Here is a 22,876-nt window from a genome sequence, read left to right on the forward strand (position 1 = left end):
ATATTAAGTAAAGATCATGTTCCATGAAGATATTTTGTAAATTTCCTACCGTAAATATATCAAAACTTCATTTTTGAGTAGTAATATGCATTGCTAAGAACTTCATCTGAACAACTTTAAAGGCGATTTTCTCAATATTTAGATTTTTTTTGCAGCCTCAGATTCCAGATTTTCAAATAGTTGTATCTCGGCCAAATATCGTCCTATCCTATCAAATCATACATCAATGGAAAGCTTATTTGTTCAGCTTTCAGATGATTTATAAATCTCAATTTCAAAAAATTGACACTTAAGACTGATTTTGTGGTCCTGGGTCACATTTATTTTAAAGTGTAATTTTTTCCTGTAATTATTTTCAGCAGACATTACTTTACTGTCACATGGTCCTTCAGAAATCATTCTAATCTGCTGATTTGATGCTCAAGCAACATTTCTTATTATAGGCAATGTTAAATACAGTTGTGCTGCTTGATATTTTAGTAGAAACCGTGATGCATATTTATCCAGGATTATTAGAACAGCTATGTTTTATTTTAATTTATTTTTTATTACTAAAAAACAAATAAACATCTCAAGGTACAATACGAGCATCGAATTGTTACAAAATTAGGAAAGTGAAAAAAAAAAATAGAATTAAAAATGTAGTAAATGCCCACATATAAACATATAATCACAGCAATATATGCTTATACATTAAACATCAAAATAAACAAAGGGAGGAAAAAACTTTATCCAGACCCTGTCTCCTTAAAGTAATTTTAAAAGGGGCTCCAAGATTTTATGAAAAGATCGGGTTTCATTCTGACTTCGAATTTAATATTTTCAAGTTTGAGGGCAAAAAGTAGGTCAAAAACCCATTGACGATAGGTTAGAGGAGATGTGCAAAGTGCAATATTATTAATCTCTAAAGCTGTCAGTTAAACATTTTCTGGATGAACCCCAAATAAAGCTGTCAAAGGGGTGGGGTCTATTACTGTGGTCAAAATTTCTGAAAAACAACTAGAAACGAGTAAATTGCAGATTCAACTGGGAATTCTTAGACACATCAAATTAATATTGTATCAGGCTATTTTTTATTTTTTTTACCTATCCATGTGGTGGAATCTATGTTGATGAACAAATGTGACCCTGGAGCACAAATCCAGTCTTAAGTCGCTGGGTATATTTGTAGCAATAGCCAACAATACATTGTATGGGTCAAAATTATCGATTTTTCTTTTATGCCAAAAATCATTAGGATATTAAGTAAAGATCATGTTCCATGAAGATATTTTGTAAATTTCCTACCATAAATATATCAAAACGTCATTTTTGATTAGTAATATGCATTGCTAAGGACTTCATTTTAACAACTTTAAAGGCGATTTTCTTAATATTTCGATTTTTTTTGCACCCTCAGATTCCAGATTTTCAAATAGTTGTATCTCGGCCAAATATTGTCCTATCCTAACAGACAATACATCAACGTAAAGCTTATTTATTCAGCTTTCAGATGATGCATAAATCTCAATTTCGGAAAATTGGTAGAGAGTCACAAATGACCTTTCACAGAAACTGGATGTCATGTTTTGTTTAGCATGGATGGTCATCATTAAGATATGTTTGTATGTTTTACTTCTCAGCCAGTGCGAACATCTGTAACGTAGCTCTGATGAGACACAATGAGCTGTCTGAGGGAATAGATGTGTTAGACAGCAACGGGAATGTAGTGGGATCCTCACGGATAGCTGCCAAACATGTGCGTATGTTAGTTATACAGTTGGGACTCTCCACTTCAATTTGTTGATAGCTTTTTTTGCCTAAAATGTTTTTTGTTTATAGTGTTTTATTTTTAAATCAATGCAAAATTGTATTCTTACTAGCCATGTTGCACTGTTATATTAATTTTCAAAAGTATATATTTTTTTCTTTCAGGCACTGATAGAAACAGCACTAACGCGAGTAGCCCTACCACTGCCAATCTTTGTCCTTCCACCAATCATAATGGCCTTCTTGGAAAAGTATGGAGTTACTTTTTCTTCACTTGCATTTAAATTAATTTCTGAATAGGAATGTTTAATTATATATATATATATATATAATTAACATTATATTATTATATAACATTAGTAATATATTATTAATTATAATTTAATTGTAATTAATTCTCTAAATGATAATTAAATTGTTTAATAGCTACAAAAACAGTCATGAGAGTCTGTTATTACTGTCCTCCACCAGGCTTCCTCTGATGCAGGCCCATCGCAGGATGCTGCTGCCTGTGCACAGTTTAGTATGTCTGGCAGTCTTTGGTCTGTCCTTGCCGCTGGCTATCAGTCTCTTCCCACAGATGTCAGAGGTACTGCAGCAACACCTGCATCACTTCCCCTATTCCTCTACAGCAAACAATTGCTGCAGCAGGTTTAATTGTGTCTGTCGACCTCTTGCCATTAATCTTTTCAGATGTGTGTGTGTGTGTGTGTGTGTGTGTGTGTGTGTGTGTGTGTGTTCTGAATAATAAATATTTTAGCAGGGAATTGCTTGCTAATCATTCTTTGCTCCTCACAGATCGAGGCATCTCACCTTGAGCCGGAAATTGCCATGGCAACAGATTGCAAGGTGCTGACTTACAACAAGGGACTGTGATGAAAGACAGAGAAGTTTAATCAGCTGTCTGAGATTGCCATGGACATGTAGCATAACAGGTGCAAACCGTATTGAGGAGGAAAATGCATTCTGAGCAATAGTAACCAGCTAACCCTTTCCTTTACTGCTGAGCCATTTATCAGTTTTATAGAAACTGTTGATAAAGTAATAATTACAGTATTTACCATTTTACTGACAACTATGACAGGGAGGAAACAAGGCCTTATATTACATGATTTTATATATATTAATAAATACATTCATGTTGATCAAACAAATTATAAATAATAAGGGTAGTTAGGTGCAGCTTTAAATTTTAAATTATATTATATGGTCAGTGAATGCACTTTAATGAAAATGTAATTGCAATTAACTGTTTATTGGCATGTCACACTTAATATTTTCCAAATACCTGGAAAAAAAGTTTATTTCTTGTTGTTTTTATATGTACTGGTACAGAGTTAAGTCCTTAAGTATTAACATTTTAAAACTATTTATATTGCAATATTGACACAAATATATGTTTGAAAATTGTACTGTTTTTGAGACTGTGGTTTATTTAAACAATTCATATTTTTATAGTCTGGTATTAACATTTTATTAATTTGTTTAATAACATAATTTTGATTCATATATTTTATTTTTTCTCTGTTTGCTTTTACCATGCTTTTGCCATTTTACTTTTAATATTTTATTTTAGTAATTATTTTATTAAAAAAAAAAACAGTTGACCAACTTTCAGATCAAGACACCATGTACTATTACCTTTACTCAAGTGAAAAGAGCTTATAAATAGGACATAATGGATACAAACAGCAGTAAAAAACACAAGCATCATCACATTTCCAAACCATAAATTAACATTTCTCTCTCATCTCCCTCCTGTTTCTTATTCAGCTGTTTGTGTTTCACAACAATCCTCCAGGTCAAAGGTTCCAGATTCAAAAAGGATGAGCAACATTCTTGTTTTTTCAGCTTCTCCTTGTCTTTGAATTTCCATCACAAATTACACAATGCAATATTCAGCAAAAGTGGATTTTGAACCAGGAGCTTGCATCAACACAAACAGCTTCATATAAGAAACCTTCACCAGATTAGAAAGAGAACGTCTGGTTTGAGTGACAGTACCATTGGCTATGCAAAAAGTCACGCTGTACGCGTATACAGTACACAGTACAAAACAAGCATGGGTCAGACTTGAGCACATGCAACGGGCTAGTCTTTCCTTCCCATTCACTTAAAATTCACATTATATGGCTGAACATATAAAGTTAGACGATATCTTGCATATGCAAGAGCAATGCATTAATAGTGCAATATATCATATATATTTGAGAATCCTTTGACATTTGTTAAGGCAAAGTTATAAATGGGTGCACGCAAAACATTTTACCTCAATGTAAGCACTAAGCTACATGACAAAAACTTCTTAACAAATGCATAAAAAGTAACGAATAGATAAAACCAAGGCTAATTCCGATTACTGAGGTGTAATATGCATGAGAACTGTGGGGATTGTCTGTTTAGATTGGAAGTTAATTCCCTTTTACGCTAATCTTGGACCAGTCTTTCCCATCAATAAAACTGGCCTTAGATCAACCTCAAAGTGCAACTTCTATGAACACTAAATGGCTAAATAAAAACACTGGGAGTGTGTGAAGGATGCGAGTGTGGATGATGAATGGGACACTCCACTTGAGTTTGGCCCAGGAGGAGTTCCTTCTCCCTGTATAAACACGGTCTGTTGATCTGCTGACTGTGAGAATGATAGAGCCTCAGGAAGGACAAAATAGAGTGAGCCAACCACAGAGCCGTTACACACCACAGAGAGGTCTGCAAAGAGAAACACGCTTACAATAATGTGTTTCCATGTAAAATATGCATGTTTTGGTGAACTGAGCCACAGATCTCAAAACAAAATACAAGTTACTTCAATTTCTCCTTTACCTGTGCACAATTGAGCTCAGAGTAGAACGAGGAGGTCTCAACGTCCAGATATAGAGGAACAGACTGTGACTCAGCACAACTGCAGAGACAGAGAGAATCATTCAATACATCACTATGTGACAACATTATGTAGGCATTTCATTCATCAATGAAACGTGTATTCAACAGTATACATTGTATTTTTTTTATTAAATATGAATACAGCATGCTTTTTATGATTTTGGACCATAATCAAGTCTCTAAAGCTGCTTTGAAACTATATGTATTGTGTAAAGTGCTACACAAACAGTCTTCCTGTCAGCTTAATAGATTTAAAGATTTGTGTACCTGTAGGGTCTGGTGTTGTGGTCCGTAACAGTGTTGCACCAGGACACCAGGCCCAGGGTGAGAGTAACACTGGCCCCTCCAGAGAGGAAGAGCACACACAGACTCAGCAGCAGCGTGAGGAAGGCAGAGAAGACCGTGCTGCAGGAAAAGGAGGGAAAATTAATACCAATGGATCATGCAGGTTGGTCTCTCCAAAGACCATATAATTATTCCATATACAGGTGCATCTCAATAAATTAGAATGTCGTGGAAAAGTTCATTTCAGTAATTCAACTCAAATTGTGAAACTCGTGTATTAAATAAATTCAATGCACACAGACTGACGTAATTTAAGTCTTTGGTTCTTTTAATTGTGATGATTTTGGCTCACATTTAACAAAAACCCACCAATTCTCTATCTCAACAAATTAGAATATGGTGACATGCCAATCAGCTAATCAACTCAAAACACCTGCAAAGTACTTATATATATATATATATATATATATATATATATTAATTTAATGTTGTTGATAAAATATAGCATTCTAATGTTTTAATTGTAACTATTTAAGTTTTATGTCACATTATTAAGACTCACTCGTCGTGCCGCCGATGGAGGTAGAACAGGCTCCTCCAGCCCTGAACAGCGCCGTACAGCACGGTGAAAACACCGACAAATGTGGCGAACTGGCACGCCGCTAACGGACCCCACTGTTGCAGCACCAGATGAGTGACCTCTCTGGACTCTCCCTCGCTCAGCGTCAGGTTCTCCGTCCTCCAGAAGCCCTGACTAAACAGCGCGCACCTCCCCTTGAAAGCGGATCCGTTTAGCGCGAGCGGCACGACCACCAGGAGTCCCGCAATAACGGACAGGGCGTGCGCGGCGCAGTGAGCCAGCAGCAGCCGTCGATCCAGCTCCATGTTCCCGAAGATTCGTCGCAGCCGGCGCTAGAGAAGTGTAGCCTAATTTACCTGCGGGAATCTCGACGTTTGTTTTCCACAGTGTAGCTGCAAATGTAAAGCATAAACACTAAGTGGAATTTTCCAGCAGCTCAACACAGCGAGTGTGTTTGGGACTCCTCCCTCCGGCGGCGGGGCGGGACGCTGCTCGTTACACAACGGACCTCTGACTGACGCGACTCAAGAGCTGTAACATAAACTGCATCTTTTATATCAGATATGCCTGTAATTGATTTCATTTGATTTAAATATTTAATTGACATTTGATTAAAAATGTCAGTAAAGGCGGTTATTGGGTTTTTCATGACAAAGGCAGCGCCACACCCATTTAAAGCTTAATTCGGTCAGTGGATCAGCGTTATGATGAAAATGGGTCATCCATCATGATTCATGCGTAGACTGTCTGTTTCCAAATCAAACGTCATGCTGGTCGTTGTTACCAATGGAAATTAGATATAACATAAATAGATATTTTACACCCACCAATTTTTTAAAGAAATAAAAAGAAAAGCTGACATTTGATGCCTCAAATGTGAGGTCCAGACAGAAACGTATATCGGATTTCTTTTGTTTTTGGTATATTTTTTCCACCAACAGAAGTTTTAAAATTCTACTCTCTAACTTTTTTTTTTCGTTCAAACAGACTCACTTCTCTATTTAACTAATAATACAAATGTGACAGATTCCCAAAACACAATAAAACATGTTATAGTAATTGCCCTATTCGTGAGGATCTACTTTTCTCTACTTGTCAGTGTTTTCCGTTTTATTTTTTTCTTCATTATTTTTTATGTTTATATTATATAAATATTTTATGTACATATAATTTTAAATAATTATATCATTTTAATTTATATATGGATGTGTTTTTCTTGTGTGTTTTTGTTTCCTTGTGTGTTACATGTGAAGTATTTTTTTAATCATTAGTTCATTAATTTTTAAAGATGTAGATCATAGATTATGTATATGATGTAGATTATGTAATATGTTCATATGTTCATTATGTAATATGCTCATATGTTTGCGCTATTAATATTCTACCGGCAGGAGGTAGTATTGCCAAATGCAATGCTGCAACCATAACAACCACGAAGAAGAACGTCAACTATTTGTTTCTTTAGTGTCCCAACAATATTTTCTTCATTAAACTGGCTTCTAAGCAGACTGCAACCTTTTAAAAGCTTTAAAGGTAAAAAAAAAAAAAGATACTTTTTTTCGTGGTGTTTCGTGTTGTTTCCTTTTCTATGTGATCAAATCTAGGTGAGGCTGCATGCTGTGCTGGGCGCAGTTCAAATTCATTGAAATGTGTTTAAGTTTCAAAAAGTTACGACTTTTTCAATGATGTGAATTCTGTTATATGTACTTAGATTTCATGAGCGTGTTTGGTTTGATTTATTTATTAGTAAGCGTTTAAAACTGTCTACTACACACCTAATGAATGAACATGAAAGTGATCAGTGTTCTGTTGGGAAAAGCAGCCTAAGGTGGTTTGCTGGTGTTAGTTTGTCTCTCTGCTTATGGTTTTAGAGAGGACTAGGGGACTTCTTATCTGGTCATACTGAAAGACCAGATATACACTGGTTTGGCTTGGCTAGGATGGGAGACCTTTCTGAATCTTCTAAAACCAGCATATAATAAATTGACAGACTGGTCTCCTGATGCAGATGCTGTGGCTACATATAGGGTTAAAATGCAGTAGTTTTGTGTTGTCAACTCTTATTTTGGTTATGCTTGGCAGGTTTTAGGTCCTACTGCAGGGATGATGGGGCAGAGGCCGGTGCATCGTCATGTTTGAGAGCCACTGGAGAATCATCTGGTTCCAGTTTGGAGTCGCAGCTCCAGGAGGCAGTTCGGTTAAAGACGGAGGGGAATGCATTCTACCGGGAGAAAAATGTGCGCACTGCCATTGGAATTTATCATCGTGCTTTGCTCGTTCTCCGTGGACTGGACTTGGGTGAGGTGACCTCTGCCCTGCAAGGGTTTATGGCGCAGGTGCCTAAACTGAGCCAGGCGCAGGAGGACCTGCTGAGGAGCACTCAAGTAGACTGCTATAACAAGCAGGTTTGCATTTCTTCCAAAAAAGATACTGTGGCGGTGTGAGGTAGTAATGCTTTGGTACTGAATTAAACAACACTAAAGTGTAATAATTTTGCAGGCACTTTTTTCCAAAGCTAATTTCTGTGCGTTTTTAAGCACGTTTATAGGAACAGTTTCTTACTGGGCAGGCTAGGCTAGGTATCATCATTGGTCATGCATTATCATAGTATTATTATCTGTCATGCATTATCATACCCTTTGGTTTAACCATTTCCTATTGGTTTGAAACCTACGAACCAAATCCTTCCATTTCTGTCTATCTCAGCAAAACAGTTTCCATCTATTTTACCCCCATAACTAGGATCCTGTTATTTGCTCTCACTCTTTGCTGGCATCTCATCATATTGACCACATTAAAACCTCTAACCATAACAGTTAATAATCATATGAGAAATAGGAAACAAAATCGTGTGAACTTTGTCCTTGATCTCATGATAACTCATAGCAGAAGAGATCTTGCTTTATTAAACACTACCATTCAAAACTTTGTGGTCTTTTGAAAGAAATGTATACTTGTATTCAGCAAGGACACACTAAACTCAAAAGTGACAGTAAAGGGATTTATAATCTTACAAAAGATTTCCATTTCAAATAAATAGTTCTTTTTAACTTTCTATTCTTCAAAGATTCATCAGAAAAATGTATGCAAGCACGTAGCTTGCCTTCACAGGAATAAATTACACTTTACAATGTATTTGAGATTTTAACAGTATTTCACAATATCACTGTTTTTACTTTGTTTTTGACCAAATAAAGCCTTCGTGGGCGTAAGAGACTTCTTTCAAAAATCTTACTGACGACAAAGTATTGAATGGCAGTGTTTGTAAATCTTATCTGGGGAAGCATTCTCCTCTTTACCTATTCGTGTGTTTCACAGCATGTGTGCTGCAGCGAGAGCTGGTGGACTATGGCCGTGTGTTAGAGTACAGTCTGGTCAGGTGACATTAAGGCCCTCTACAGAGCTGGAGTGGCCTCATTAGAGCTGGGTGATGCTCAGACTGCTCGACATTACCTCACACAGGCCAGCAGGGGGAAACCTAACGGTAAAAACCTACCACATCCCACCGTTCTTGTCTGTTTGATCATTCGCCAACCTGCACCAGGGGTCGCCAGAGCTCTCCTAGGGGTTACCAAGTTGAGTTAGGGGAACTACCGGTAATTGATTTTGCTGGATTCAGTTTGTCAAATTATCGTTATGATATAAACACGGATATCTAGCTGAGAAAAAAATCAAAAGAGCAGTGGGTCGTTCACTTACTGCATTCTGTCTACGTAATATTTTTATTATCTCTGTCCATGTGGGTGTCAGATATTTGCTTTTGTCTAGCTATTTTTTCAGTGTCTCATGCCATGAGCAAAGTCAAGTTAAAAATAGTTCAAAAACATGTCACAAGACCCCTGCATTCTCTTCTGTTCCTTCAGCTATATTTAAATGCAAGAATGTGTCCTGTGTGAACAGGCATCTAAGCACGGTTAAATGCCACACAGAATAAGTGAAAATTTGATGATAATCATATGGCAATCATATGATTTGATATAACACTGCTTTCTGGAAAAAAAGCCAGACACAGGGTTCCCATTAAATATTACTGGGCTGGTCATTTGATAAGTTACACAAATTTTCCACAGTATTCCGCAGACTTAATTTATTTTGGTTTATCTGGTGCCTATCTTCACAAGTTTGCTTGTCCTATTAAATACAAAAAAGTGTATGTGTGCATACGTTTAAATGTGCGTGTCAGAAAGCATGACAGGAAAAAAAAAACCCAGAGATAAAGCTGCCAGGGATTTTCAGCTAGTTTTCACAAGGGAATACAGTGTGGGAGCCTGTTATGTAATGCAGTGTTGTGTTGTTACATTTTGTGGATGCATCCATTTTCTTAAGAGTCAGTAAGATCAAACATCTCTGCTCTGCAGCCTTCGATTGAACTGCTGTTTCACATCTGCATTCAAAGTTTAGGTCAGTGCTTAGATTGGAAATAATGAGGCATTCATATTGCCCTGTTATCCATTTCTCAGATGCTGATGTAAAGAAACGGCTGCAGCGAGTGGAGGAGAGACTCAGCCAACACTATCAGAAAGAGAAGGCACTGTACAAAGGCATGTTCAGCAAGCAGAAACTGCACATAGACACAGCATGGCATGCAGAAGCACCTAAGCAAGCAGGAAGAGAGAAAATTGTAAGTTTGGAAAAGCTGGCAGCTTGGCTTCTACCATTCTGAAATGTTCATACTAATCTTTCTTTTTCGACTTGTGGTTTTTATTGAAACTGAGGGACCTCATAGAACCAAACACTTTCCTTCCAAGGTCACGGAATGATCTGGAACGGGTGAGAGGAGCCGATGGGGGTGGCGAGGGCGAGAGCGATGGGGACGAAAGAGGAGAAAGCGAGTGACTGCTTCCCTCCAGGCTCTGGGAACGAGAGAGATGGAAAAGACTGGCAGTTGAAGAATGATGTTTCTCCTCCTTTCTCACAAGATTGCGAGCTCGTTCAGAGCCCCGTCCTGCACGGCTGATCTCAAACGAGGAACGCCACTGATTGCTTTCCCGTTTCTGAGAATGTGGCTCGAGAATTCCCTGAGACTCACTTCGAAATAACGCTCGCCTGGACAACCGGAGGCTGGAACTGCGACTGTCCCAACTCGTACCTTTCTTTTTCGAGTTGTTCCCCCTTTGATCTTGCCTACTGGATGATTTTTCTTTCAACGAGGTGTGCCTCCAACCAAACCCTCCAGCTCTCTCATCTCGCTCATCCTCCTCCTCCTCTCGTCCCCAAAATCGTGTTTCGAACCCCTTCCAAAACTTTCCACCCTTTTTAGGGGTTTCAGTGCTCATTTCATCCTCCCATCCGGTGCCATAGTCCCTGCCCGAATAGCTACTAACTGTGGATGCTCGAATAAGTTCTCTTGAGGCATGTTTGCCTTGGTAGAGCCGCTCTCCATCCCCACTCCTCCTCCACCCTCTATCTTGAGGCCTCCATCCAGCCCCTGCGTTCTGCCTGAGGGAACCTCCACGAGGCCGAATGGGACCCTCCAGTGGGGAACTACATGGGTGGAAGCGTGGAAGAGAGCATTGAGATGGGGAGTCACGCCGAAATACTGAAAGCTGGGCAGGAGTGAAGGGTGAATTTGAAAGTAGCCGAGGAGGGGAGTGGACTCTGTTGTGGGAGGAGCCTGGAGAGGAGGCAGAGTCTGATTGATTATGTGGGAAGGGCAGAATGGGAGAAGAACGAGTAGGAGTGGGACCAGAATTGTCCGAATGAGGGCTACCTGACTGTGACGTCAGTGCCGAATGGCAATCCGAGTGTGAAACTTGTAGGCGATGCTGTTGAGACATGTAATCCTGTCCGATGCCTGCACCTGCCCAGGCGTTTGATAATGGTGTCAGATTAGTTCGATCCAATCCAAACGGGTGCTGAAATGATGAGCAGGAGGAGTGCCGTGTAGGAATGTTACTTGGAGAAGCAGACCCTACACCTCTTTCTCGTTCACTCCTAAAACATTCGGCATCCAACTCCACCCCCTCCTCCATCAAGCCAAGAACTACAGATCTCGGCAGGCCAGATACACGAGAGATTTCACATACAACTGCAGAGTCCTCATTAAGTTTGGGAGGGCTGTCTGAAGCTTTGGTTGGAGGACAACCCTCTGCCTCTTCCCTTGAGACTCCACTCCAGTCTAGTGACTTGGAGAATCCCATTTGCCCAAAGCTCTTTCTAGTTATCTCCAGAGACCCTTGATTGTTCACAGAGGAAGGGCAGGTGGAGATCCTTGGTCTCCTGCTCCAGTTTGGAGTGCTGGTGATGGTGGACGTCGAAGAGGAAGGGGAAGCAGTTGGAGTGACTATACTTGCGGAGAGATGCCCACATGATCCTGAGACCTCTTCTTTCACATTTTTAGCATCAACACTCAAAGTCTTGTTCAGGTTTGGATTCAGGTTCAAATTCAGATTTAAGTGGAAGCTGATGTTGAAATCCTCCCCTGTCACGGAGGGCAAGTTTCCTAGGTTGATGGAATTGCGACTTGCGTGTTTACCAATACTGCTGAGGCTGACTCTCGCTGAATTGCCCAGGATAGACTTGCAAGGGGTAACACTCCCTCCGGACAGGCTGGAGGAGGAAGCACTTCTTGGGTGAATCCACTCATAACCAGCTCCTGCGATATTTATTTGGGGTCCACGGCTGGAAGTTTCAGCGGCCACCCTGCAGTGATGCTGATGGACTAATCTGTTGATGTATTGCTCCAGTTGAGTAAAGGAAGGAGAGGCTGGGGGTTGGCCCTTCTCAGGAGGTTGCTCAAGCCCTGGCTCCACAGGCTGATCGCTCTCTGGACTGGGGGAGAGGCGGGTGGGGGAAGGTTCCTGGCAGGTGGTGAACAGGGGGCTCTGGAGGGCAACAGCATGAAGTGGACTAGGGTAAGGGTACACCTCTTTTGTCTTCCGAGAAACTAGGTCAGAGCAAAATTTAGGGTCCAGCTGAAGCTGTGGACTGGAGTTGGAAGAGGGTAAAAGAGAGCCGGGATGAATGCCTCCCAAACTGGAGCAAAGGTCTGTCAGGAACATGAGGCTATTGAGCTCAAGATCCCCTGTTCATAAAGAACAGAAAAGGTTTGTAAAGTTATTATTTACATTCTTCTTATTTAATATACAATAATAAATTATGTAAAGATTTTAATTTGAAAACAGCATCACATCAAAAACACCAAATTATTAAAAAATGAATATTATTTTTATTAAACAATATATTTTTGAAATATTGCATAAAAATATGGGTACCATTTTTTCCATTAACATCATTTTTATTTATTTTTTACATTCCCAACAAAATTATTATTAATGTAAATAATAATTATGCATATGGACATTTTACATTTTTGTTGTACTTTTAGTTTTTAATTCCTATTACTAGCAAATAGTGCTTATCATTAAATGCTCATTACTTACAAGCTTTTTATAGTATGATTAAGGATTTTTATAAGTATTTAAATTATCTTGAACAAAATGCAAATGTACAACAAATCCTACCATCATGTAGAAGTATTTCTAACAATTTTTGCTTATATAAATGGGCAAATGGGTTTTTAAGTTCCTCTTTCTTTTGGGTTTTGAATTAAATATGACCCAGACATGGGATTTTTTAAGATCACAAGTCATACCAGTAGAAAAGGGCCTTCTTTCTTGTTTCTCCACTGTGCCCTCAGGACACTCTGTACTATGAGACTCAGCCTCCCTCCAATGAGTGGTTCTATGATCCAGTGAGCGAGGCCTACAGCTGACTTTCACTGACCCTCCAGGAGCCGCCTCGCTGGATACGGAGTAACAAGAGTCTGACAGAGAACTCCCACTGACCGAGTAAAAACCTGCGGATAAGAGAATGATAGATGAAGTTAAGAGCGTTAGGGGGAGCAGTGCTTCAGGGGTGACACATGATATAAATGATGGGTTTGCCATAAAAAGCCAGGGTTAATGTTTGCCAAAGTAAAAAGAGAACTGCCAAAAACACAGAAACTATGTGTCATGTTGAAGTTGAAAGGTCAACACTGAATCATTTGTTTCAAACAGAGCCCCAAGCTATCCAAGCTATGAGTCATGCACTTGTGTGAAATGTATTACTATTTCATGCAGGGCTCATTCCTCAGGGAGGGCTTAAAGGATAACTGCTTTTGATTTAGAAATTTCACATAGTTCCACTGATTGAGGAATCGCTACATAGTTTATCCAAAATGGCTCCATTTTGTTGTGTAGGTTTAATCTTATCACAAAGTGCTGAAGTGTATCATCTTTTCGATGTTCTCCTATGCCAGCTAAGAGAGCCATTTGTGGTTTTGTGGCACTATCAAAACATTGCTATTTTGGTCTGAGATATATTATTTCTGAATATATGATTTATTGTATCTCTGGATATTCCCTTTTATTTTACATACAAAACAAAAATAAATTACATATTTTAAGCTGTAGCTCCAAAACATGTTGCCTGTCTTGACTTTGTATTGGATGCAGAAAGAAAACAAATCTGACTGTATATAAATACCTCATATTAAATTTTGTTCTTTGGGTGTCTTTGATTCCCCTAGTTACCAGTCAGTGTTCATGGATTTTCTGACTATAAATCTTAGTATTTACATTTTATGATATTTACTTTTAAGGTTTAATATTAGTCATCTTTTCATACCAGGTTTTGACTAACACCGCTGAATAAAATACAATACCAAGAATAACCAACTGTGACTAAATAATTATATAATGCTTCAAATGCCAAATACTAAAAAGGGAAACAATACTGTGGAACAATGATTAATCACACAATTCCGCTTTGTGAAAAGAAGAGCTTTAGAGAAGCATCTTGACGTGAGATATTTCAAGCAGTCTTTGCTACAGGTTCAAGTATCCACACAAAGACATTCTGAACTGTTCTTTAAAAAACACCAAAGGTTTATTATTGCGGAATTTGGAGTACAAGCACCTGAGCTTGGTCTAGAGTCGCAGTCCAGCGGTGTTGTGCCAGGGAAGTCTGGAGTGGGAGAGGACAGCAGATCAGACGGGATGTCCCAGGACAGCGTGGACCAGCGTGAGCTTATCCCCTCTCCTGTCGTGCCGAGGCAAGACAGATCAGGGTTTGCAGGCGACAGACTCTGAAACAGATGGAGGAGTCATGTTACTACAAGATAAGGTGTTGACACAAAGACCCCAGCGTTTACACCTGGTATTAACATACAATCATGATGCATGTGATCGCATTGCATTTGTCGCTAAACACTAATCCATCATGACGCATCCCAGACAGCAGCAAAGGACCGCCTACCCACCTGTCCATCGATTATTTCACTAAAACAAAAGGTTTTAACTTTTTTTTAAATGGTTTTAGAAGAAAATAACCATCTGATTGAAAAATCTGGAATACGCAGGCATGAACATGCACACAACATCAATAAACATCAATGCCAGTGACAAACAGATAATGTGCCACACAAACAACTGTTAAGTTAAAGGGGTACTCCACCCAAAATGGAAAATTCTCATAAGTGGGTTCATGAGTGTTGTGAAGTGCTACATCTGATGGTTTATAGTTTAAAACATTTAAAATATTAGTATTTTTCTCACACACAACTATCGCTTCGCTTCAGAACACATTGATTTATCACTTGGGTTCACACTGATGAATCAATTAATCCACACACTTTGTATGGTTTTTGAAGTGTTAACTTTGAGGGAAACATCCACTTGCATTATGAACTCACAGAGATGGATTATTTTTATAAAAATCTTTGTTTGTGCTAATCTGAAAAAAGAATGTCATATACTTTTGGGGCGGCATGAAGGGTGAGTAAATGAGAGAATATTTATTTTTGGGATTCCATTTCATTTAAAGGGTTAGTTCAACCAAAAAGGAGTCATTAATTACTCACCCTCATGTCGTTCCAAACCCAAAAACCTTTGTTCATCTTCAAAACAAACATTTATATTTTAATAAAAAGAATTTAATATTTTTGATGAAATTCGAGAGCTTTCTGACCCTCCATAGACAGCAACATAACTACCACGGAATGCGCAGCGGAGACTGACACGGAAGAGAAGAAATTGTTGAATGAAGTCATTATTTTTTTCTTTGCACATAAAAAAAAGTGTTCTTGTAGCTTCACAAAAATAAGGTTGAAGCACTGATGTCACATGAACTATTTTAACGATGTCCTTACTACCTTTCTGGGCCTTGAACATGTCAGTTGTGTTGCTGTCTATACAGGGTCAGAGAGCGCTCACATTTCATCAAAAATATCTCATTTTGTGTTCCTGAAGATTAACGAAGGTCTTACGGATATGGAACAACATCAATAATTAATGACAGAATGAACGATCCCTTTAACAATGCTCAACCAAAATAACAGCATTCCCATCAAAACATATTGTCCACAATTAAAATTAGATTTTATTTTGTGCTTTGTGCTGTAAAAAAATGTTGTGCTTTATCAACATGCAATAACACATTTACATAATGAGTGATGTACGTAGCCCTGAAATCAGAGATCCTTTCCTCGAAATACGATCACAGCTGGTCACTGGAGGTGCATTTGAGATGCATGTCAATAATATACCTAATGTAAACAGCAATTTGTCTCAGCTGACCACTTGTGATCGGAATCACCAGACACAGATGTTAATACCAGGATAGAAGTCATGTATATGTGATGTATATATTTACAAAACAGTACACCTGTAAGAAGAACCCACATCATTAGCTGGTGACTTTATGATGTATAAGCCTGCTTTCTGAGAGGATTTTAAAAGACTGATAAACTAAGATCCATCAAGGGAATGCTTCGGTTAAAGTTCAGAAGTTTTGAATCACTTATCCACATGAAGTGTTTATGGGGTTAGTTGTTTGTGATCCCCAACCTCCCCTCATAGCAAGGAATCTCCCTTTGCAGCACTTCTGAGGAATCTCATCAAACCAAGTGACTATTGTGCATATCCCGCTAAGTCCGATCAACCTTCTGTCAGTCTTTTACACAGACAATGCAGGTGATGCACTGGCGAAATGAAAAAAAGTCGGGGGAGGGCTGTTAATAAGCAGAGAGTGGGGAAAGACAGATGAGGAATCAAAGGAGAGGGAGAAAAGACGGGGGATAATGGGTATTGAAAGACAGACTTTGACCAGGCTTATCTCTGCTCCAGCAGTTTACCCACAATTCCTGTCTTGGCACTAAAAATATATATGTAAGGAAAAACATACAGAGTAAAGAGTGAGCAGGACATTCAGGGATGAAAAAGATGAAGGTGGAAAACTCATGGAGGGGGGCATAAAGAGACTAGATAGCAAAAAAAGAGTTTTGAAGAAAAGTAGAGAGCACGGGGGATGGGTTGCCTAGTGAGAGGAACAGCATGAAGGAGGCATCTCTTATGTGAGACCCCCTCCCAACCACCACCACTCCTGGATATAACTGCCTCCCCCACTTCACTTCAGAGAACTGTCAGGCCTCTCCTCTCTTCCTGCCCTCTCTCTCCTTCGCTTTCTCGCTCTCCTTCTCCTCTCCTCGCCCACACATCCGATTTAGCAGCAATACTTTAACTCTCTCTTTGCTGGTTGAATAAGAGCTAACACGTGCATTAACACTTCCACATGCATTTGACAAAAAACACATCTAGGGTGACCGTACAACCTCTATTTACCGGACATGTCTAGGTCAGGATTTTTAAACTGCCTGAAATGCCTGGGTTTTGGCTTTGTTTTCCTCTTGACATTCTCTTTACAGTCCTCATACATTATATATAGGCAACATTTGCATCGGTTAGACCGTTCTCTGTAGATCCCATCTTCTCGCACACCACAATTGGTTCGATTATGTGCAATGCCTGCATGCTACTGGTCAAACTACTTCAGTCATTACATTCAGCATATATAAAAAGAATAGGAAAATAAAGTCAACACACTTGGACATTTTAGACAATTCCAGCCAGGACATGTCGAGGAAAAAGACAACATATAGTCACCCTTTGAGTTACTTCAGTTTCATTTTTCCTTGCCACCACTGAATGAAATGATGTATAATTTGCTTCCAAAGTCCAAATTTGTTCATATATAGATTATATACCCATGCGCACATCTAGACAGAATCTATACTGCATTATCCCGGTATACAGTTGCAATTTATTTCATTTCACCAGGAGGGGCAATGGAAGAAGCATTTGCTCAATGGGGGAAACCTGATACGGTCTCACACAGGGTGCACTGGCCATTTTCCAGCTACCGATCAATTCATGAAGGAGTGCTCTGGCACATGGAAACTACATTATATGAGGCTAATGATGCAAATGGACATAAAATAATGGAAATAATGAGACAAATATCCAGTCTGGCCATCAGTTCCATTGACAGAGGAATTACTCATTCAATTCCCTCACTGACACTGGAAATGGCTTAACGTCATATTTTAATAACAAGGCGAGTCTTGTGGGAGGCAGCAGGAAGACAGCTTTTCAGCCACTGAATCAGAGCAATCCACTCTTTGACTGAAAGTGAAAAACATATATTGGAACCGTCTAATAAATCAATGTCAGTAAAATTAAATATGCATATTAGCTATGAAATCTGATGCTGCATTCAGCCATTGCACAGAAGTCCATCCTAGCGAGGGGTTAACATATCAGTTGCTCTGCATGGCACACCCCCGTTCTCCATCTTTCTGTCCATTTCCCTCCATCCTCTCTCTCCCTCAGCGGGTAGCAGAGGAGAGGTGATATCTGTGACGCCGAAAGCAGAAACATTTCTCCATGTGGTGTTTATGCAAATGGAAGTCGCGTAGGTGGAGAGGCAACAACATTGCCCCGATGATGACTAATACTTTTGTCTCATGATACATATTGCTGTTTCGAATGCGCACATTTTGCTGGACTGAATGGCTACTTGTAAGTGTCCTTCAAAAGCCTTTTGAAATTGCGAAAACAATTTTAAATGCCATGAAAGAAACGCTCTTAATCACATCACTGATCTAGGAGATACCGGATAATTATATAAATGCCCTATAATAAATGAAGGACATGAGAAATAATTTATGAGCTACTTGCCACTATTAAATGCATTTCACATTTGTGGCTTCGCTTGAGTTCACTTGCACACTGTCCATTTTATAAAAACACACAATGGTGCTTCTATTGTCAACTCTCACATACACTTCCCTCCTTCTCTCATTACACAAGCACACACCTGAACTGCACCTGTTATCAGTCCTCCATACCTGGTCAAGAGCCCTGCCACATAACCATGGCAAAATCAACATTTTGTTACTGAACAGTCTGTACAACATACAGACCGGATGTGTAGATTAAAAAGGGATTGACAGTGGGGTAAGATGTGCCAGTGGGTAAACTGTGCCACACTCTACAAAACAGAGCGTAATTTGTCACATGACCATATATTTAGAAAGAGCCTTTCCTTTACAGTTGCCAACTTTTGAGCAATGCACATGAAAAAAATTAAAAAACATTTTTACATTGTTTTCTCTTTTGCATGCCAAAGTATTTTTTTTCTAAATAGCAAGTGAAATTCATTTCATATCAAAGCAGATTTATTCAGTCGGTGAATTGCCTGCATACAAAACCATGTAAAATTTGTGCAACTTTTGAGCAATGCACATGAAAAAAATAAAAAAACATTTTTACATTGTTTTCTCTTTTGCATGCCAAAGTATTTTTTTTCTAAATAGCAAGTGAAATTAATTTCATATCAAAGCAGATTTATTCAGTCGGTGAATTGCCTGCATACAAAACCATGTAAAATTTGTGCAAATTATTTCATTATTAAATAAAGCATTTTCCCCGTAATGTTGAATTGGGAAAAAATATGGAACTATTACTAAAAATACAACTGCAAAATGTTACATTTTTTGTACAATCAAATATTCGAAATATTAAAAATGTCCAGGGCGGTATCTACAAAATTAAGACATTGGAATGAGACTAATATATTAGTAAACTGGTTGAGTATTTTTTAATGTAAAATGTTCACATGTTGCAATGATTCAACTTACCCCCAACATGAAGCAACTATCTTTTTCTGAGAAGTCATATTTCAAATTTCTAATAGATGTTTTCTCATTTCACTTGATAACAAGCTTCCTTATATATAATTGGACATATTAGATCTAATTTTCCTTTCCCAGAGGCAAACTTAAAAATGACACAGCTTACCCCACTCCCCCATATAATTTCCACTAGAAGGTATTTTGTATTGGCGCAATCAACATGCATTGTATGCAGGGGCCCAGAATAGCTGTGCACTCCAACTCAACCTTGACACGTTGAAGAAAAAGGTGTGTACAATTCTGAAATGTAAACACAGCAGCGTTCTGTATAGGTCATGCGACATGAGCTCCACTGGATGCCACTGTCACCGAAACGTTTAGCAGGTGCCACCAGCAGGGTTCCAACCTCGAAGAGGAGATCAAAGTTAAAATTACGAGGAACATTATGTTCCTTCGGAATTTCCCACGTCCCCACTGACCTGTTGCCTGCGGGAGGTTGCGGCGCAATCCTCGGCGGCGCTCTCCAGTCCTTCCCCCTGGTGAGCGGGCGCTCCATTCATGTCCAGTACCGCATCCACCATCTCCAGCTGTCGTCTTCGGAGAAGGTCCAGCTCCAATATGCCGGCCAGAGTGGCTTTCAGCCGCTCTCCGATACGAACCCGATCGCTCCCTGACCATAGCGAATTCACACAACCGCGGCGACTGGCCATTGTGCGCGCAAAATCGTTTTGTAGGCAGACACGGTGGTCGGTGAACGGGAGGACTCACTGCTCGCCTCTAGCCAGAGCACCGACTGTCAATGCAGCATGAGCGCTGTGCGACATGAGCAACACCGGAGCCGACGCTTAAAATTCAGAGTCCGTTAACAATGTATCACGAAAATGCAGTACGGTCGCAACTCAACTTTCGCACTGAGGCACATGTAACAAAGGCATACTTTTAAGCTCTTAATTTAACCCCCGAAAAAATCTTTCCCACCTAACCATTTTGAGACGCCACAACCATCACGTCAGCTACCATTCGGTTCATGATGATGATGATGAAGATTATGTGGCTTGAATCATATGCGACAGTCTCGCACACAGCTCACCGCTGTGAAGAAAAGAGTATGAATGGGGAGGAGTTAGACGCGAAAGCTCGCTGCTGATTGGCCGGGGAAGTTTTCGAACAGAATTGACTCGCTTTTTTTAAGACGAGGAATGTGAATCTGCTAGTAGTTAGTACGATGTGTTGAGACTGTCGCGTTGCATAATATTTAATACAAACTTGAATTGTGCTCATTTATCAAATTTAAAGACTAACAATTAGTGGAACAGAGTGACTCAAATCTATTTGAGTCTTTTAATTCGTTCACTAGAAAGATTTTTTTGCGCGCTTAAAGAGGTAAAAATTAATCAGTTCATGGAATGATTCCTTCACTTAAATCATTCATGAACCACTACTAGAGAAATACTGGATCACGTTCAACTATGAGCAAATAAAGTAAAAAAATAAAATAAATCGATTATGACCCACATTGTGATTGAAAAGAGTATGCTGTTACTTTTATGACGTGTATTACCCTACTTTGTGTACTTTTCCAAATGATAAAATATCCGCTTGGTTTTGTTGGTTTCAAATAGCAGGTTCCTGTATCGGCTGCGACGAGAAAGTCCACTGCTGACACAAAGGAAAGACTGTTTCTAACCAGCAGGTGACAGTATCTGCCTGTCTAACATACATCAAGCAAGATTTACATCAGTAATCGTTTAATCACCTATCACTCTGACACGAGGGTAGGAAGATTAGTCAAATATGGTCAAATATAGGCTGGATACTCCATAGGTCTATCCATTTTGGATATAGAGTTTAGTTTATACTGAAACCAAATCACAAATGAAAACATCAGATGAAAATAAATAGATAATATAAGACTTGTTTCAGCATGATGCATATGTATGTAAAATCAATTTGTTAATTTATAAAACCGTTACAATTGCGATTCCTTTGCCTCTGAAAGAGTATTCTTATCTTAAGTTTAAACAAAATATATGAAGCAGGCCTATAACACAATATTTTCTGCATATCAGCTCTTTCTTACTTCTTTCATCACTCTTTAAAATAAAACTAACTTGACTATTCAGGCAAACTTCCTGCTGAAACCATCAAACTAAATGTGAAACCTCAAACTCTGGCAGTTCTCTTCCACTTCAGGTTTTTTTAAATCCTCTTTTCCCACAAACATAATTTCTGTTTGTAAAATCCTAATAATTTACATAATCTATTTTGCATACATTACACTGATGTGAGCACCTTTAAGTCAGATCCATCAAAATTCATACGTAACTTTTCAATCTGCTTTGAAATTTCATGGTATAGTTAAGTTTAAATGCTTTAAACACAGTTTTACTCCTCAGTAGTTCAGTAAATATATTGTTGAGCCAGTGAGGTGTAAATGTGTTTAAAATGTTTTGTTTAAACTATGCCAAACCCTATTGCTATCTTGGCCTTGTTATTGTTTCATATAGCCTAATGCCCATCAGGCACATAATGTACATTGTTTATTTCATATCTCTCTGACCTCATTGAGAATGGGAGCATGGTGAGGATGGGCCTTAGGATAAGTGAAAAACTGGCTTTTGTTCCAAACTCTGAGGCTCTTGGGCTGTGTTTCACTATGGTTATGCTTATGCAGTCTGTAACACACTAACCTCATTGTGTTTGGGGCTCAGTCATCTATCACAAAAACACAAAAGACATTTCGCTCAAAAATGAAAATTCTGTCATCATTTACTCACCCATGTCTCGTTCCAAAACTAACCATGTGACTTACTTTCTTCTTTGGAAAATAAAATATTTGTAGAAAATGAGAAAAAAAATGTGTATATATATATATATATATATATATATAAACCTCCTGAACATAAACAGGAGCCTTGATAAAAAAAAAAGAAAAAAAAAGCTAATTTTAAAATAAAATTTCACTTAGAGGCTTTTTCATCTGAACTCTTCAGCTATATAATATGTATGATGGATGCCTGTACATTCAATGATTCGTGATTTTTTTACAAATTCTGTTTTCAATACAAAGAGTGTATTTAAAACGCGTCACACCCTGTGGCATAAACGGTCTGCTTGAGTATACAGGCCTACGCTCGTGTTTGTCCCGTTAGTTGAGTTCAGGGAACTCCGTTTCTCACGTCTGTCACGTCTGTTGTTCACTGAGGCAGGGGCGTAGATTACGCGGGGGACGCGGGGGATGTGTCCCCCCCACTTTTAATATCATGTAAATTCGTCCCCCGCACTTTTTCGGGCAAGTGTGTTCGCAAATATCGGTTTTCAAGAGCCGGTGTGAATAAATATAGATTTAAATTAATTTAAAAAGTTTATTGAGCAGCAAAACAGCATATTAGACTGATTTCTGAAGATCATGTGACACTGAAGAC

General features: G+C 38.9%; 3 protein-coding genes and 1 pseudogene across 3 annotated transcripts in view; 2 read left to right on the forward strand and 2 right to left on the reverse strand.

Moving 5' to 3' along the window:
* LOC107680572 (sideroflexin-5-like) overlaps positions 1–2,908 on the forward strand; it is an 8,783-nt gene extending 5,875 nt beyond the window's left edge. Inside the window, exons 11-14 of the mRNA XM_016476509.1 lie at positions 1,623–1,738; positions 1,915–2,000; positions 2,221–2,338; positions 2,548–2,908. Of these exons, the coding sequence (XP_016331995.1) occupies positions 1,623–1,738; positions 1,915–2,000; positions 2,221–2,338; positions 2,548–2,625 (398 nt within the window). The 3' untranslated portion in view covers positions 2,626–2,908. The remainder of the gene's footprint in view (positions 1–1,622; positions 1,739–1,914; positions 2,001–2,220; positions 2,339–2,547) is intronic.
* A 468-nt stretch (positions 2,909–3,376) lies between these two features.
* On the reverse strand, positions 3,377–6,307 carry LOC107680643 (transmembrane protein 179-like). Its single transcript, XM_016476634.1, has 4 exons — positions 5,480–6,307; positions 4,900–5,037; positions 4,573–4,651; positions 3,377–4,458 (listed from the first exon to the last, which is right to left on the reverse strand). Exons 1-4 carry the CDS (start codon positions 5,800–5,802, stop codon positions 4,258–4,260), a joined length of 741 nt encoding a protein of 246 aa, XP_016332120.1. The 5' UTR covers positions 5,803–6,307; the 3' UTR covers positions 3,377–4,257.
* Positions 6,308–6,924: 617 nt separating this feature from the next.
* On the forward strand, positions 6,925–10,160 carry LOC107680576 (tetratricopeptide repeat protein 9C-like; annotated as a pseudogene).
* Positions 10,066–20,658, reverse strand: LOC107680644 (uncharacterized). The gene is made up of 4 exons (XM_016476635.1): positions 19,931–20,658; positions 14,399–14,567; positions 13,092–13,295; positions 10,066–12,521 (listed from the first exon to the last, which is right to left on the reverse strand). The coding sequence occupies exons 1-4, from the start codon at positions 20,159–20,161 to the stop codon at positions 10,171–10,173; spliced, it is 2,955 nt and encodes a 984-aa protein (XP_016332121.1). The 5' UTR covers positions 20,162–20,658; the 3' UTR covers positions 10,066–10,170.
* Positions 20,659–22,876: the final 2,218 nt, after the last annotated feature.

The sequence above is a fragment of the Sinocyclocheilus anshuiensis genome, unplaced genomic scaffold (assembly GCF_001515605.1).
Source record: "Sinocyclocheilus anshuiensis isolate Anshui unplaced genomic scaffold, SAMN03320099.WGS_v1.1 scaffold328, whole genome shotgun sequence".
NCBI classification, from domain to species: domain Eukaryota; kingdom Metazoa; phylum Chordata; class Actinopteri; order Cypriniformes; family Cyprinidae; genus Sinocyclocheilus; species Sinocyclocheilus anshuiensis.

Coding starts and splice junctions, on each gene's coding strand:
- LOC107680644 (XM_016476635.1), bottom strand. CDS start 20,161: ATGGCCAGTCGCCGCGGTTGTGTGAATTCGCTATGGTCAGGGAGCGAT. Junction 14,568..19,930: donor CAACCTCCCGCAGGCAACAG/GTCAGTGGGGAC, acceptor CATCTGTTTCAG/AGTCTGTCGCCTGCAAACCC. Junction 12,522..13,091: donor AAGAAGGCCCTTTTCTACTG/GTATGACTTGTG, acceptor CTTTATGAACAG/GGGATCTTGAGCTCAATAGC.
- LOC107680643 (XM_016476634.1), bottom strand. CDS start 5,802: ATGGAGCTGGATCGACGGCTGCTGCTGGCTCACTGCGCCGCGCACGCC. Junction 5,038..5,479: donor CTCCATCGGCGGCACGACGA/GTGAGTCTTAAT, acceptor CTTTTCCTGCAG/CACGGTCTTCTCTGCCTTCC. Junction 4,459..4,572: donor CTGAGCTCAATTGTGCACAG/GTAAAGGAGAAA, acceptor TTCTCTTTGCAG/ACCTCTCTGTGGTGTGTAAC.